Source organism: Tachypleus tridentatus, chromosome 7 (assembly GCF_004210375.1).
Source record: "Tachypleus tridentatus isolate NWPU-2018 chromosome 7, ASM421037v1, whole genome shotgun sequence".
In the NCBI taxonomy this organism is placed as follows: Eukaryota; Metazoa; Arthropoda; class Merostomata; order Xiphosura; family Limulidae; genus Tachypleus; species Tachypleus tridentatus.
In genome coordinates this window covers 157,294,478-157,311,390 of record NC_134831.1, presented here as the reverse complement: position 1 = coordinate 157,311,390, position 16,913 = coordinate 157,294,478, and the positions used below count along the sequence as shown (strand labels likewise).

General features: G+C 30.8%; 1 protein-coding gene across 2 annotated transcripts in view; it reads left to right on the top strand.

The window, feature by feature from the left end:
• The first annotated feature begins 623 nt into the window (after window positions 1–623).
• The window catches only part of LOC143256989 (tetratricopeptide repeat protein 38-like), a 34,919-nt gene continuing 18,629 nt past the window's right edge, over window positions 624–16,913 (top strand). Inside the window, exons 1-8 of one of the 2 annotated variants that reach the window (XM_076515014.1) lie at window positions 624–1,027; window positions 1,198–1,262; window positions 1,736–1,813; window positions 8,681–8,762; window positions 9,230–9,407; window positions 13,131–13,304; window positions 14,086–14,161; window positions 14,874–14,993. In XM_076515014.1, the coding sequence (XP_076371129.1) occupies window positions 1,233–1,262; window positions 1,736–1,813; window positions 8,681–8,762; window positions 9,230–9,407; window positions 13,131–13,304; window positions 14,086–14,161; window positions 14,874–14,993 (738 nt within the window). In that variant the 5' untranslated portion in view covers window positions 624–1,027; window positions 1,198–1,232. The remainder of the gene's footprint in view (window positions 1,028–1,197; window positions 1,263–1,735; window positions 1,814–8,680; window positions 8,763–9,229; window positions 9,408–13,130; window positions 13,305–14,085; window positions 14,162–14,873; window positions 14,994–16,913) is intronic. The other variant, XM_076515013.1, reaches the window with a different exon arrangement.

Below are 16,913 nucleotides of genomic sequence, written 5' to 3'. Positions count from 1 at the left end.
TGTTGTTTGCATCTTAGTTTTTCTTGTTTTTTTGTTATGGCAGATCTTTTTGTCTCTGTCGTTCTTAGTATTGATTTGGTTTATGTTTCGTTGTATAAGTCCGTAAATCTCTGGTTTAATGCAGCATGCCAGTTGATGGTCTAGGTTCATTTTTTGTTTTTGTAAGTCATGTAGTTCTTTGTATTTTGTGTTCAACATGGCTTTAAGTAGTTTTTTCTGTAAATTTTGGATAATGTTTGTGTTTGTATTAAATTTTTTTGAAAGTTTTACCTTTACAAAATTAGGGGTTAGATGTTCCTTTCTACATTGTTGAATAAAATAAATGTCATTTCTTCTATTAATAATTCGTTGGTTTAAATTTCTTAGTTTCTTAACGATCGTGTGAGTGTGTACTGTTAATAGTGGTGTGCGGTATGTCGCATTGGGTTGCATTTTTTTTTTTTTTTTTGGTAGCATAATTAATAATAAGTGTTGGATTTATTCACAGCAAATGCATCACCCATGTGAAAACTCATTCTTATTCATAGTATAGGAAATCATAACCTTTAAACAAGTGGTACAGCTCTTTCTTCATCACACTGTAATGTCAATATTTCTTTCTAATAGATCACAAATATCTGTCAAGTTAGTGGCTATCTTTAGAAGTGTCTATTTTGTGAACTGGACTGTCAATAGTTCAGTTAACTGTATTGGAAGCTTCATCCCCAGTTCTCTCTCCATGCTTGGTTGTGGAATCTCTAGTTGCTGGTTCATTATACCACTGGTCTTGATTATCGTCAGTCCTTCCATCACCGCCAATGCCTTCTTGTTTACTAGATACATTTGTCATGGTGATGATGCCCGTAATTCACAATCAATCTGATGTGTCTGTATAACCATGATTACAATTTTAGACCAGCTGATTAGAACAGTTGGTATTGTCCAGAATCACATTCTGCATCAACATTCTCAAAAAATATTCAACCAATAATATTTTTTTCTGACAAAACTATGTCCAGATGGCTAACAAGTTGGATGATTGTGTGCCGTAAGTGTTTACTTTTTTCTGTCAGTTGACAATCGGAAATTTACTAATCATTGTTATGTTTATTAGTTTGTACAATCACCTAATTCTAGCAAAATATATTTTTATTATTAGTTCAAAATATAATATTTCTCCAAAATCAGATTGGTGTGTAAAAATACTTACTCTTTCAGTTTAGTTTCAAGTTCTGAACTGGCAGCTTTGAAGAATGATGCGTTTTCATTTTAGAGATGGAAAAGTAAGCATTATTTGGTTGAGCTTTAACGTTTATGCAATGTTTGTATCAGTGAACTATAGGTTTAGTTTTTACAATTTATAAGAATTAAATTTATTAAAATTATTCAGTTTTAATAGTTTTAATAAATACATTTCTTAGCTTGCATTATGAAATCTCTACAATATAAATTCTTTAATGGTGAACAATTTTTACAAAATCACCAAGTTCAGAAATTTTTTAAAATTATTTTAGATTCTCATAATATATTTTATGTAGATAATTTTTGAAGTGAATGACAGAATGGTTGCTATTTTAAGTTTTGCAAAAGTCCACATACACAAATAGAAGCTTAACTTACACAAATAAATTGTTTTCATACAATTGTGGAAAATGGCTTATTTACATTTATTCTGTATTAATTAACTTTTAGAATATAAATATTAATTTTCCAGGGTTTATTTTTTAGTGATTTTCTTTATTGTGGTTTTTATCAGGAGTGGGCACAAGAAGGACTTTTACTTTCAACTACTAGTGACCAAGCATGTAAACTGTTTGATTCAGCACTCACTCAGGTATATTCTGTTTTATTCAAATAATATAATATTTATTTTTCTGTTGCTTTGAGAGAAATTACTTTTATCACATAAAACTTGTAAATATCACATTTCTTTTCTTCGTTATTTTGTTTATGGTTCCTCTTATTTGTAAGTCCTGTATTCTTAATAACAGTCCATAAGTGTTTAATAAGGACTGCATTTTTTTTAAGAGATTACATATGTAGAGACATTAAGTATTGGCTAAAGAATGTGAGAGCCATTTGTGAAGAAACATGCTGTTTGATTCCACTAATTCATTTCTGTCTTGATTTTTTTAATAACATATTTGATAATGACTTATTGAAAAAGCATTATTTTCTTCTGCTTTTTCGTATTAAAGTTTCTCATGGGCATACCAAAAACCTTCAGAAAATTTCATTGTAATCAGGGTTTGGAAAATTGGTAAGTTGTGAAATTTTTAATGTTTTTCAAGGACAGATAGCCAGACACAAATCACTTGAGAATAGTTAAAGAACAATTTATCAATGTAGTATTGATGAAAAAATACTGTATGGTATAACTGTCTTATGATGGTGTTTAAGATATATAACAAATATAAAAAATCTTACAAAATGCTATAATAAATAAACTTAGTATTATAAAAATATTTAATTTTAAAGTGTAATTTAAAGAGAGGTTCAGTTCAATCTACATTTAAATCTACTTGTGTTATTAGGTTATTATATCTGCTATTGTGTGGCTATATAATGTGAAGAACTGAATAGTGGTCATTGAAACTTTTTGTCTTCATTTCACCTATCCAGTGTATAGACTTTTCTCATAATGATGACAATGCATATTTGCATCAACAGTATATTTGGCACTAAAGACTAGTCTGGCATAAATTTAATGTTAGTAGAAACACAGTAACTGGTTGTTATAGCCTAGTAGGGCAAGGCATTGTCGAAACTTATGTACCTCAGTTTGGGGACTTTTGAGCATTTGTAAACCATTTAAAATTGTTTCTTGTTTATTAAATTTGTAGCTCTCAAATTTATAATATTAATGTTGGTTGGCACTTCATATATAACAGATTTGTAGAACACCCAATGATTATTATAACAAGCTAAACAGAAACCACTTCTTGTGGCCAGTAATGGCTTGGAGATCATGGTTAATGCATGTCTTTTGGTTCTTTGAATCAAACAACCTCTTCTCACTGACCCAGTGTTAATTTTATTGAAATACTCCACATGGACTACCTGATCAGGGGAAGCCTTCCTGAAGAGAAAGCATCTTGCTTTTGTCTTATTTGATTTTGAGAAGGCTAATGACATACACATGGAGGTTGGGCATTTTGCAGGACCTTTACTCTTATGGGTTGCATGTCCATTTACACATTTTTGTTAATAATTTTTTTTACTTGATAGGTGTTGTTAACACAGACTTGATAAGTCTGTGTTGGTTCAACCCTTTCTAAATATTTAACACAAGAGCTTGGAATCCCTCATAGCTGTGTGTTTTGTGTCACTGTTCAGCATCAAGACCAATGCTATCACTAATCTACCTTGTTTTTGAACACTTCATGTTTCTTCCTTAATATAGGAAAATGATTATTAATTTTAAAATTGAGCATTGTTATGTAAATCGTGTATAAAATTTTTAAAAAATAATGTTTGAAAATGTTTCATTTTGAAATATTAATATTAGTCAAAGTTTTTTTTTTTTAAAAATAGAGAATTGCATACTATTTTTTATGCATAGGCCTGTACTACATATGTACTCTCTTTATTCTGGTGCATAATTGCATGTCTGTTTAAGGTTATTGAGATACACTTTCGAGAAATTACTAACCATGTATAACAACTGTGTATCCTCTTCTTGGGAAGGATCAACTGTAGTTTCAAATTGTTTAGGAAAACTTATTTATTTTACTGGATTGACATGTTTGTTAATAGAAAAAGAGCTTAAAGATCACTTTTATACCACTTTTATCTTAGTATATAATTGTTTTTCAAACACTTTCTGTAAGAATCATGTCCACACTGCCTCCTCCACCTTCTCAGTGTGGGATTTTGGCTATATTATCAGCGAATAGTATGTTTTGGAAGAGAACATTTTTGTCAACTGAAAATGTGTTTCAGATAATATTTACCACTTCTGACACTCTCCTGCTGTTACTACACACAGAGCCAGTGAGATGCAAAAAAGTGATTCCATTATCTAAGTGAGGCATGAGATGTTTTGTCCTTTGGAAGTGAACAGAATTGTGGCATTAGAGGTAACAGGAATGAACTACCATTGTCACTAGAAGCTTCAGTTCCAACTAGGATGGAGAAGGTCTATGTTCAAACCTACTTGATTTGGGAAATCAACTAAACAAAAATACTTCATACACATTAAACTCTTATTTAAAAAGAAAATATGTTTAGATGAGATGTACTGTGACTGATAAATTTTTAATAACTTCTGACAAATTCAATTCAAATACATCATTCTTCAGGAGACAAAAACAAGAAAGATGTTTCATGTGAGACTGTGACATAGTGAGGTGCAAGTGAGTTAGGGCAGAAAACAATCTTTCAGCCATTCTTAAACACAGGATTTTTATTTATTACTTCAGAAAAGTAATGTGTAGAAATCTTTGATAAATCTGAAAAATTTTTGATGAAGACACTGTCCATTTGTTCATTTTCATGTTTTACACAATCAATTGATTTCAAGAGCAACAGGTCATCATGATGAATGTCATACATATCATCAATATCAGTTGCAGATTATTTGCATAGAGATTTCTCTATCGCTGCAAGACAGCAGTAAGGTTTTGGATTTACAACACTAAAATTGGATTTGATTCCCTTTGGTGGACACAGCAGATAGCCTGATGTGGCTTTGATATAAGAAAACAAACACATAATCTTTCACTGCTATTTTATGCAAATCATCTGTAGGATATCTGATTCAACAGCAGCTGCAAACTATATGATATATACACTCAAATTCAGCTTCTACAGTTTGTACCTCTGTGCAGTGCAGGCTCTTCAATACCTATAGAATTAGAAGTAAATAAAATGAATTTGTAAAACCATGTTGCAGTGTTAGCATCATTAGCATGCATTCATTTTCTGAGAGAATAAACTACATTGAAATTTTACATATCTTAGACTATCAAGTCCAGTCCATGACAAGAACAGTAGCTGGAGGGTGCATTTTGGATGTTCATTTAAAATTTGTGTTGCTGCTTTACTTTTTCAAACTTTTTTTGTATTGACTCCATCACACCTCTGCACATGATCTTTACTAATATCTAATCCATATGATAATAAGTTTTATGTGATTATATTTGTAGCATTTTCAACTGTTGCATTAGTAGAAATAAAGAATGCTATCCATTTCTCAGATACATTTAAATCACCATCTTAAGCATAATTGGTCCTGATATTCAGTATCACAGACTTCATCACAAATGACAACAAAAAAATGGTTGTTAGCAGTTTCCACAACATTATAGATTACATTATGAGCTGTGAGATCTATTATTTCATTCTCTGAGACTCAGGTGCAGTATTTATTATAGACATGTGAAGAAAAATATGTATTATACATATATAAATTGGAAGTTGTGCTTTGATACAAGCTTCAACAATTCCATAAATCTACCTTCATGGGCCTCAGTGCCCCTGTATGCCAAATATAAGACAGCATCTAAAATCACCTCAAGTTCTTTCCTGTTTCTGTCTTTCAACTTCTTTACTACTAAGATACTTTACTTTTGCATCTTGTGTTTTAATATTGAATTTTTTTGTAATTCATTCTTTTTAACTCTGACTTCTTCTTTCATGCTTTTGTAGACTATCTTTGTCCCTTCTAAAATCATTCTGTCATATTACCCATGGAGATATGGAAACTGAGGAATGCTATGATGAAAGTAAGTGATTACTTTGTGTGGCCCACATGCATACAAAGCAAATTTCTTAACATACATAAAATACTGTTTTAAAAGAATTCTTTGACTGGAAAAGCACTTTTAAAAGTATTTAGGAGTATAAAATTACTATGTGTGGCCATGTTGTTGTTTAATAGGAAGTTAAATAAGTATGCTTACAACATCATACTATTTAACCAGTTGTATCTATTACCGAGTTGCTTTCCTTTATTGAGTTCATAGGCACAGCCTTGAAACATTACTGGTTTATTGTATATGCATGCGTGCCATTTCTCCGCTGAAACGCAGATTTCCGTGGTTTTCAAACAGCCAACGATCACCCACGAGATTCGTGTAAATTCGAGGAGAAAATATGAGCGATTTGGGGGCCGGGTAGGTGGTTTTTGAGGAGAAATCATATTTTTTCAATGTTTATTGCAGAAAAAAAAAATCTGACCGCCATCTTGGAGGCAGTCTTGTTTCATCTCGTTGCAGGTCTCGTGGTCTGGTATTGTGTGCATACCAGACGATAAAATATTCTCTACACTCCAAAGAAACAACAGCGATTGAAATGTTTAAAAGGAAAGATGTTCATTTTGATCCTGTAGACAAGAGAATGTGTAAGGACATTAGATCAGCAGCTTCAAAGTATACCTCAAAGCTGAGGGAGGATCAGCAGAAAAGGGCAGAAAGGCTTGAGGCCTATGGTTCTGTGTAATCTGGCGCAGCCACCTTGGCTAAAGAAAAGTCCAGAAAGCCACAGTGGCACAGAGAGCTGCCCATTCAGAGAAGGAGAGAAAAAAGCTCGGAAGAGAGCACTGGAAACCCTTGTCTCGAAAAAGAGGAAAGTAGCCAAGATTGATTAAAGGAAATTAAGTGATTTGAAATTTGACTGTAATTTATGCAGCAGAGCAGATGTTGATATCAGTGACTGAAAAACATTTTATTATTATCTGCAGCATAAAGTGCCAGTTGTTTATTTTAAAGCATATCATTAATTTTATTTTGAAGCAATGTCAAAGCTTTCCTTGATTTGCTGTTTCAGTTTGTATTGTGAAAGAATGAAAAATATACTGATATTGAGATACCAGTAATTTACTCACAAGATTGTATAAATGAACAAGTTTTACTGTAGGTAGTCATGTAGAGTAATTTTAAGTAATTTGAAATTTTAATGGAATACATGCAGCAGAATAGTAGTTGTTGATGTCAGTGACTGTACAAAATTTAATTTCTGAGGCATATCACTGATATCAGTAGTTTAATATTGAACCATATCAGTAGTTGAATTTTTTAAGCAATGTCATAGCTTTTCTTCATATGCTGTTTTAGTTTGTATTGTCAATTTGTGAAAGAATGGAAAATTCACTGACATTAAGGTACCAGTAGTATAATGACAAGATTGCACAGATGAACAATTTGAACTGTTGGTAGTCATGATTAGTCAAAAGAGTAATTTTATGTGATTTGAAAATTGTATGGAATATATGCAGCAGAGAAGTAGTTATTGGCAATGACTGTGAAACCTTTAATTGGCAGCATACCAGTAGTTGATGATGATGATGTTATTGATGAAAAGGATAATAATGAAATGATTTGTATTTGAAATATTTACTAAGTTATTTTGGCTTTATTAACTCATATTACTAATATATTTTGATTTAGAAAAAAATTAAACTGAATAAATAACAAATAAACAATCTTAAATTTCATTTATTTACTTTTTATTTTATTTGTTAATTTTAGATATTTTGATATATCTTCTAAAAAATGAATGCAAATTAAAAGAATAAATCTATCTGCTAAAAACTGTAAATGAGTGTTATAGTTTTTATTAGTTTGATTTAGTCTTTTAATTTCCTTTTTGTTATTTTATATGATATATATTGTGTACTTTTCCAACATTGCAATGTCAAAAAACATGAAGAAATTATGTCCCAGATTGCACCAAATCACACCAAATAGTATCCATTTTTTAAAAATTTCCCGGGGGGGCATACCCCGGACCCCTAGTCAGGGCTGCTGCTACTGCGCTATTGCCCTCGGCCAGGCTATATACTTTTCCTCTTTTTTTCATAAATGTCATTGACATGCCTGTATATGGTTAAAGTGTATATATATCAGTGAGGCTATCATGCCCTTTTTTTTTATTTATTTATTTATTTACTACTGTAATTGCCATACTTCCATTCCAAACAGTTTTCTTTATGAAATCCACATTATTCTGTTTATATAGTTTTTGGTTTGGTTTTTTTTTGTCATTTTGTCTGTTCTTCTGCTTTATGCAGGACTGCAACAGTTTGTCTATTTAAAAATAATATCTGCTAGTTCCTACATCGTATGCAACCTTGCAAATCTGTAATTTCAGTCAAGTGAGAGAAGTCTGTAGTTTTGAAAACACTAATATTGTCTACTTTTGTTTTCTTTGCAAGTCTTTTGTTCTAGTGATACATCTTTCTATTAACTATTGAAACTTGTATATGTCTTTCATAAAGAGTTTATACAAGTTTTATCAACTGACATTTTGATTAAGCTTGCTGTGTTAATTAACTGTTACTTAAACCAAGGCACTTCTGTATTTGATTATGATTTTATAACAGCTGTTTGGTCATTTTATTTAAGTGATGTCTTTTGGGGGGCTCATTTTCCATCCTGTAACTATCTTTTGGCTTATTGTGTTTTTAACTAACTTTGTTTATGTGAATATTGTTACTGTGTTATGTCTTGAAAGTTACAATATTTTAAAATAATTGTAATGGAAATTGAATGTAAATAATAGCTGAGCAGGTTCAGGTTTCAAATTTTATTGGTAAAGGTTATTTAATTCATTTTTTGTTTTGTTTTGAATAAGTATGATTGTTTTAAAATTCAGAAATCTCAACACAAAATCTTGAGACATTGAATAATTATCATTTAAGTGAAAAACTAATGGGAACCTTGTATCTAATATGTTTTGTTTTGAAAATATATACTTTTAGTACATAGGATGGTATGATGATGATGCATTTGGTGGTTTGGAGAAGACATTAAAAGATATAAAAGTGGCTGATCCAGAATTTGGTAAGATAATTACACCCAAATTATTGTAGCATAAAGATGCATACTTCTTTTTAAATCATATTTTTTCATTGAGTCTAATCTAATTACAGATACAGTTTATTTATTTGTTTTTAATTTAATAAGTATTGTAAATTTTAGAATATTCTGACCATTATTCATGTATTGACTGATTTTCTTGAAATTAGGGATAATTAATCTCTCTTTCATTCAAAGGTTTAAAACCAGTTCAGTTCCATCAAGAACTTCAGTTTCAACATTTTCTGCATACAAAAAAAAAGAAGATAAAAATTGATCTTATTTCTAAGATTCTATATGATAGTTCAAACACATTTATGAAGTGAATATGCTTTAGTTAATCTATGGTTTATTGTTCATAGTAATGTATTTTATCAGCCTTCATTGTATATAGTATACATATGTATTACAGTATCTGAAGATTTGACTAATATCACAGTTTGTTTCCATAGTCATGGGTCACGTGATGTCTATAGGCTTGGATCTGATTGGCACTGGAAGGACACCACGATTAGATAATACATTTAAACTAGAAATAGAAAATGTTGAATCATTATCCAAAAACCAAGCCAGTTTTTTAACTTCAAGGGAACAAAGTCATGTTAAGGCTGTCTTCTTGTGGGCTGATGGGTAAGAATGATCTTGTTAAGTAAGAAATTAGTATCTCCTATGTGCAAATAAATGTATAAAACTATTAAAGTCGTAAACTGTGCCTTTCATGTTTTTTATGATGACTGTAAGTAAAGAATGATTAATGAATTAGAAAATATAATACTGAAAACAAATCAAGTGTGATAATGAGGTAATAAATTGTGGGCTATTGATTAGTGCCTTTCATATGTTGGTTGGCTGTTGATTATAGTTACACATAAGCAGTATTTGGCTTATTGTTATGTTCGGGTATACTGTTTTCTTAGAACTATTATGTTCCACCCTAAAGAGTAGATTCACAGAATGGTAAGAAACTGCACATATATAAAAAAACAAATATAGACACAAATGAATGTGTAAATTCAAAATCTTTGTTCTCACACAAAGTCATGTTGTTATCTGTAAAACCTGACTGTCTAGCTCCTAAGCTCGTTACAGACCAATTGAAGTTAGTTGCAGATTCAGGTAGGAAGCATTTCTCAGCAAGACATGTACAAAAAGATAAATCATAATGCATCACATTGTATAACAACATATAATGCTCCAAGCAAGATATCCCATAATTCTTGGCTCTTTATGTCAGTGATCATTCCCATTGTATTTATAAGGAAGACAAAGATGTTACTTGTACTAAAATATATACGTCTCCCACCACCTATCAACTTCAGTATGATCCATACATCTGTGGAGTAGTGATCCACAAACGAGGGTCAAGCAACTAATAGGACTTATAAACTGACCATTGGCTGTTACATAGGAAATTAAAACATGTTTTTCATTTGACATCCTGTTTAGGAAGTAATTAACTAAATAGTACATCTGTATGAAATATTTTAAAAACTAACCATTATATACCTGAAAAAAGATGTACTTTTTTAGTTATATAAGAGTGAAACATAAAAGTTCTTTCTACTGTGATATAGCAAATATAAACTGATAAACGTATTGTGTTGAACTTTGTATTTTTGATGGGAACTGACTGATAGGATCTGATTTAGCCTGTGAACAGTTGCTTCTAATATCAACATATTAATCCTGCCATGACTGTTGAGCATCTTGAAGCAATTTAGGGCACATCCTGTATATCAGGTTCCAGTATTTCAGAAAAATAATAATTCTTTTTCTGTTTAAACAAGTTTTAAATTTTAAAGTATTTTAGAATAGTTATCTTGATATTTTATAAAGTTAACATTAATAATGATATCATCCTGAGAGTGGTAATGTTAGATAAGTAGGCTTACCTGAATGCGTGATTAGTAAGCATGTAAGGTTTAATGTCAATAATACAGCCTAACCCAGACTTCTTGGACTAGATCTGGCAGTATTTTAATATAAGTCTCCATCATAATTCTATTATTTCTGTAGTGTCAAGTGGTATTTATTACTGTTGTTAGCTAATTTTTACCTGTAAAATTTCAGCTTTCTTTATGGCTGAACAAACACAAAAATATGAAAGTAAGTTGATATCACTTCTAGAAAGACAGTATTAAAATAGTACAAGGATATTGTGGTAATTGTTCTTCATTTGGATTTAGAAAACAGAGCATTGAAAGTTGAGTTTCAGTTCTGTTTATTACACCTCACGAGCCAAAGTATTACTTTTTTCATGACCTATCTGATGTATATGATCTTTTAAGAACAAAAGTTTATTCTGAGTTCAGATAATGGTTCTTACTGCATTTCAGAGAATAAAAGTTGTTCACTGGGGCACATTTCCCTTTATTTCCTCCCTAGACATTTTCAATCAGTTGAGCTTCTCGCTTCTGCTATCCTTTAATCTAGCCTAATAAATAATGCATGTATTAATTTTCTGTCCATTTCATAGCTATAGTTTAGCTTTTGGCAAAATCCAAACAAATTTGTCTCAAAAGAGGAATATACTTGCTAAAAAAACTATCATCTCTTGAGAATATAATACACCTAAACTTTAATTTTTCGGTATCTCGTGGTACGTTGAATACAGCACTGGATGTATTAATTAGGAATTCAAATTACCAATACTAATAAGTTAGAATCTAAAATAAAAACCTTTTGTCTTTTCTATTTGCTGAACTGTTACTATATTTAGTGAATCAAACACAATGGTAACCAGTTATCTTGTTTGACATTTGGAAACAGTGCCTTATATACACTTACTTCTATATGTGACATAAATAACCAGTCAGAAACTCAGAATACCCCCTTAGTGAATTTATCAGCCATATCCAAATATAATGGCATCCATTCTTTCAAAACAAACCTTCGAGCTACTAAATCTAGTCTTTAGTCTGTCTGTGATTTGATATTTTTAAATACAAATATGGCATAGCTACTAAACTTCATAAATTATAATGGAATTCTATTTGTATTGATGAAGTAATTTATTGTTTTGTGGTTATTCAACTGTATGTGTAAAACCTAAAAGTAATTATTCCATTTCACATCTTCTTCATGCAAAATTTCTTAAGGCTCAGCAAGCTGAGACAAGTAACAGCTAAGTACAAAAGTCATAACTAGAAAAGATAATTGTATTTTTTATTTCTTTATTTACTGTTCTATGATTTGAGAAAAGTGAGTGTAAGAACTTGTTTGTAAATAGTAATAAGCTATATATGTATTCTTTTTGTAATAAATGAAAAATGTAACCATGTTTTATCAATTACTGGAACTCTAAAATATAGCCAAGAAGGTTACTTTGTAAAAAAAAACTATAGTTCACTTTTATATTGTTATATATGGTAACATGAGTGCATGTGCACCACATCATTGTGACTTTTGTACTGTTAGCCAGATATTCCTGAAAGATTAGTATAATAAAGCTACTAAATCTACGTAAATGTATAATGTTATGAGATATAACATATTTAGTCTAATCATTTATGTTTTTGTTTTATTGTTTGCTGTTATTCTAGAATGAAAAAGGCATAATTTATATTAATTTCCTAATTTTATATAGTGGTTACAAGATCAGTCAAATCGACTGAACCCATACAGAGATTTGCTAGTGAAAATAGTACAAAATGTAAAGTTTTTTCTTAAGAAACATTTGATAAAACTATTTGGACAATTTAAAAAAATTGCATGTGAAATTTAAAACATTCAGATGCATAAAATTATTTTTAATCATAAAATGAAAATTGCTTTCATGTTGATAGGCAACATGTGAAAATGAAAAAGGTATGAGAAAAACATTCCTTAACAAACCTTAACAGTTGATAAAACAAAAATCTGATACTTTGCATATGAAAGCCTTGTAATGTTTACTGATAATATGCCAAATTTGTGAACATATGCTTACTAATTTGAATGTAATAGCATAAAAACTAGAACAAGCATAAAATGGTTACAAGGTTGGTCCCAGGGACCAAGCCTGTACTGAAAGAGTTAAACAAGAATTGTATATGTTTTAAAAAGTTCATGCCAAGTTTCATGCAGTTTGTTAAAAGCATTTTTGTTGTGAGAAGGAAAAGATCAAGTGATATAAATGACACCTCACCAGTTCATAAAGGTTTTAATAAAGAAAATATTAGATGATGAATATTTGCATCCAAACATGGATTGATGGATAAGGTGGTTTTATCCAAGAAAATTCTGTTTTATAGGTATGGTAATTGATAAATGATATTTTGAATAGATTTAAATCATGTCTTATGTTGTGGTTTGTAAATATTTTTTGTATCTTTTACCACTTTAATCTAACTGCTTTAACTATTTTATTTTAAGGTTTTTGGATGAAGCTATTAATGTGTGGGAAGATATACTTGTGAATTATCCAACTGATATTTTTGCTCTTAAAATGGCTCATGACACTTACTTTTATCTGGGCTACCAATCCCAAATACGAGACTCAATTGCCAGAGTTCTACCACACTGGAAACCAACCATTCCACTTTACAGGTTTGTTAAGTAGTTGTAATATATCTTGTTAGATTTATTTGTCTACTCATACCTTTGGTTATATCAATGTTGGCCTACTTTCATAGACTTAAGAAGTAGAACAAATAAGGAGCATATTCTCCAGCTCTTACATTCTATGTAAGAAGTTTCAATTTACACCTTGAGTGTGTAGCAAACTATTTTTTCTATATATTACGGTTTAAAACCTTGAAGCAAAGCATAACTCTGTTATCATGCTTGACTGTGGATCTAAGGTCTATTGTTTATGCCCCTATTCTTGCAATAAAAAGTTTCATTCCACACATTGATGCCATAGGTGCACTTTCAGAGTAATGGCCCATTTAGGCTACTCAGTTAGAGTAGATCAGATGGTGGTGGGTAATGTTTTATCCAGTTTTATCACTTCAAAATTAGGGATAGCTATCATGAGTTTTGTAGTAGTTTTGCATGAAATTCAACAAATTCACAGAGAAGTTTTAAACAAATGGTTTATTTTGTGATCCAAGAGAAACATATTGAAATACGTGCTTACAACTAACCTACTTTTCTGGGATCATTAACTGTTAAAGCAGTATTTAACAATTAAGTGAAAAATGTGTGGTTGGAAGGGGGGTCATGAAAAATCTTAAGAACCTAAATTAGTGCTCAGAGAAACATAATGTGAAATGACTAGTTTGTAGTAATGTTGAGGATGTTAGAAGGTGCACTAAAGTAGAATTTTTAATATTTTTTTCCAAAAATTTTATTGAGAACATACATGCCTTTGTACTTTTTTTTACAGTTACCTTTATGGTATGTATGCCTTTGGATTGGAAGAAACCAACTTTTATTCTAAAGCTGAAGAGATTTCTCAAAAGGTCTTTTTTTAAGTTTCAGTAGCATTTTACAATTTTTAGTTATCTTGTGTCAAGTTATTTTTCAGCAAATGTATGAAAATATCAATTATCTTTTGGAATAACAGGTTGATCAAGAAAGTGTATTTAATAAAATGAAGTGTTTAACAAATAAACTGCCACTTGTGGCTAAAGTGTATTGAAAATGTGGCAAGAAATAGCTCTTTTTATCAAATGTCTTTCATGTACCTAACATTTTATATGCATTTGTCATATCCAAAAACTTCTTAAATGTATGATTTTGTGTTTCTAATAATTGCTTGTTTATGTATCTTATTCATGTTGCATTGATTTCTTAACATGTGTTTGTTATTTCATTCACTATTAAAGAAATATCAAAATTATATTCTTTTGTTTGTTTAAAATTTTTATTAAACTTGTCAACAAGGAAGGCTTATGATAATGGAGTATTAATTAATTTTAGTTACTGGACTTACACAATAGTTAGAAGTGCTGTTGTTAACGTCACAGTTAAAATAACCATAATTAAAGCACTTTTTAATTTTAAAATTATTTTAATACTACTATTAAATTAAAATCTAATATAACAACTAAAGCTTTCATTTAAAATGGCATCAGTGATGTAAAAATAGTAAAATGTTCAGGTACAGTTTGCTGATGATTACATATATATGTATTATAAGTCTAACTTCTGAAAATATTGTATTGGTTTCAGGGGTTGGAACTTAATCCCAGAGATGCTTGGGCCACTCATGCTCTTGCTCATGTGTTTGAAATGGAAGGTCGTGCCAATGAAGGAATTGCTTTCCTAAGTTCAACAGTGAAGAACTGGGAGGTTACATAAATACTTGAAATTGTCTTATATTTATCATGTTGTGTGAATATATATTTTTAAAATATCAAAAGTAAATTTGTGCTTGAAAGGATTTCGGAGGATGCTAATATTGTTTCTCTATGTTTGTTTTTATTCAGCAAAGTAAACACATTACTCAAAGATATAGATTATTCAGAGAACCAAAGTTCTTAGCAAGTTCTCCCAGAAATTAATACCAGCTATTCAAGAACTTTGTAGATCTCTTGTTTTGAATAATCATTTACATTGTTGTTTTTCAATTTCATGTAATCAATTCAAATTACCAAAAACTATTAAACTGAATGATCATTTGAATGTTATAACAAATTTTAAAGTAAAATATGTGTAGCAAACCTTGTGATCAATCCCCAAACTCTCTCAATTCACTGTTAAGGGGAATATTCCTTTGTGATCTCTCCAAGTAAATTTTCACTTAAACAAATTATTTTGGTATGATAGCTCTCAAAACATCTATGACTCTCTTAATCTGATATTATCAGGTAAAAACTCATGATAGTTCAACAAGTATCAGACAAATAAGTCCTCAGATAACAACATAATCATTCAGGAATTGGAAGTATTTCTGATCAGTTAACTGAATCTTCCTAGTGTGGGTGTGTAAAATAATGAGATTGAACAATAGTTGGTAAAAATTGTTATTCTGTGTTATTGAACAAAAGAAAAGAAAACAAGCCTATGCATGAAAAGACTATCACTTTTGTTAGGCTGTGCTTAATCCCAGATCTTTCTTTCTGTTGGAATAGACTTCCATCAAACTAAATATTATGATCTTAAAGTTAGGTCTTCACTCTGTAATGCCCTGGTTCAACAGCACAAAGCACAGAAAGTTCAATTTGATTTTTTTTTTATCAAGTTGCAGTATCCCTGTTGGCTTGTGTTCTCTCATAATAGTGGTCAACTATTACATTGAGTCAATCATGCTAGGCAAGAAAAGGATGCTACAGTGTCAGTCTTTTTAACACAGATGATGATCTTTGTCACTTCAGGATTTTTTGAGGAGATTAGATATTATCGTCACTGGAGAACAAAACCACGTATTCTTAAGTTTCTGAACCATACTATTGCCAGTAGTAAAGCACTAAAAGTAAATAACTAATAATTTTAAAGCACTTTTTTTTTTGCTAAAGCAGATAGAATACACATGGTGTACCCACATATCACACTTTTTCTCGCTTCTCCTTTACAGGCTTGTCTCAAGCTTACAATTAAGCTTAATTTTAAAACCAGTCATTCTTAAAGTAATGTTATAGGCAGTAGACATGGGCATTTGTATCCAAGTGCAGCTGAGTGAATTGGATCTGTCATTGAATGGTATTGCCATGTCTGATGATCAACCCATTCCACCTTGACTCATTATCATCTCCACCTGAGACCTTTCATCGTATTATTTGAGGAAAGCAAATATTCCCAGTTAAAAGTACCATCTTTTCTTTATCAAACGTCTTTTGAATCATTCTTCTGTTGCTATTTTCATTGATGGTTCAAAATCAGATGATTCTGCCATGATTTTTGTTTGGTTCAGTGATTGCTCACAGGATCCCCTCAATAGTTTTGTGTTCACTGCCATGTTGTATACTATTCTTTTTGCTTTGGATCATATAGAAGCTATGTGGTACACTAACTATATTATTTACATCAACTCTCTCAGCTCTCTGCTGACCTTGTAATCAATTAACATTAGTTCTAACCCTATTCTTTCAGATATTGTGAAATCACTGGCTCAGATACCTCTATCGTCCATTTCTATCCAGTGTTTCTGCATACCTGGTCATGTTAGTATTCTAGGTGACAATAATGCTGACCCTGCATCTATGTCTATCTGTCTGCTCTGTGATTAAGGACCAGCTTTTTGCCAGTTGGAAGTCAATTTGGAATGAGCAA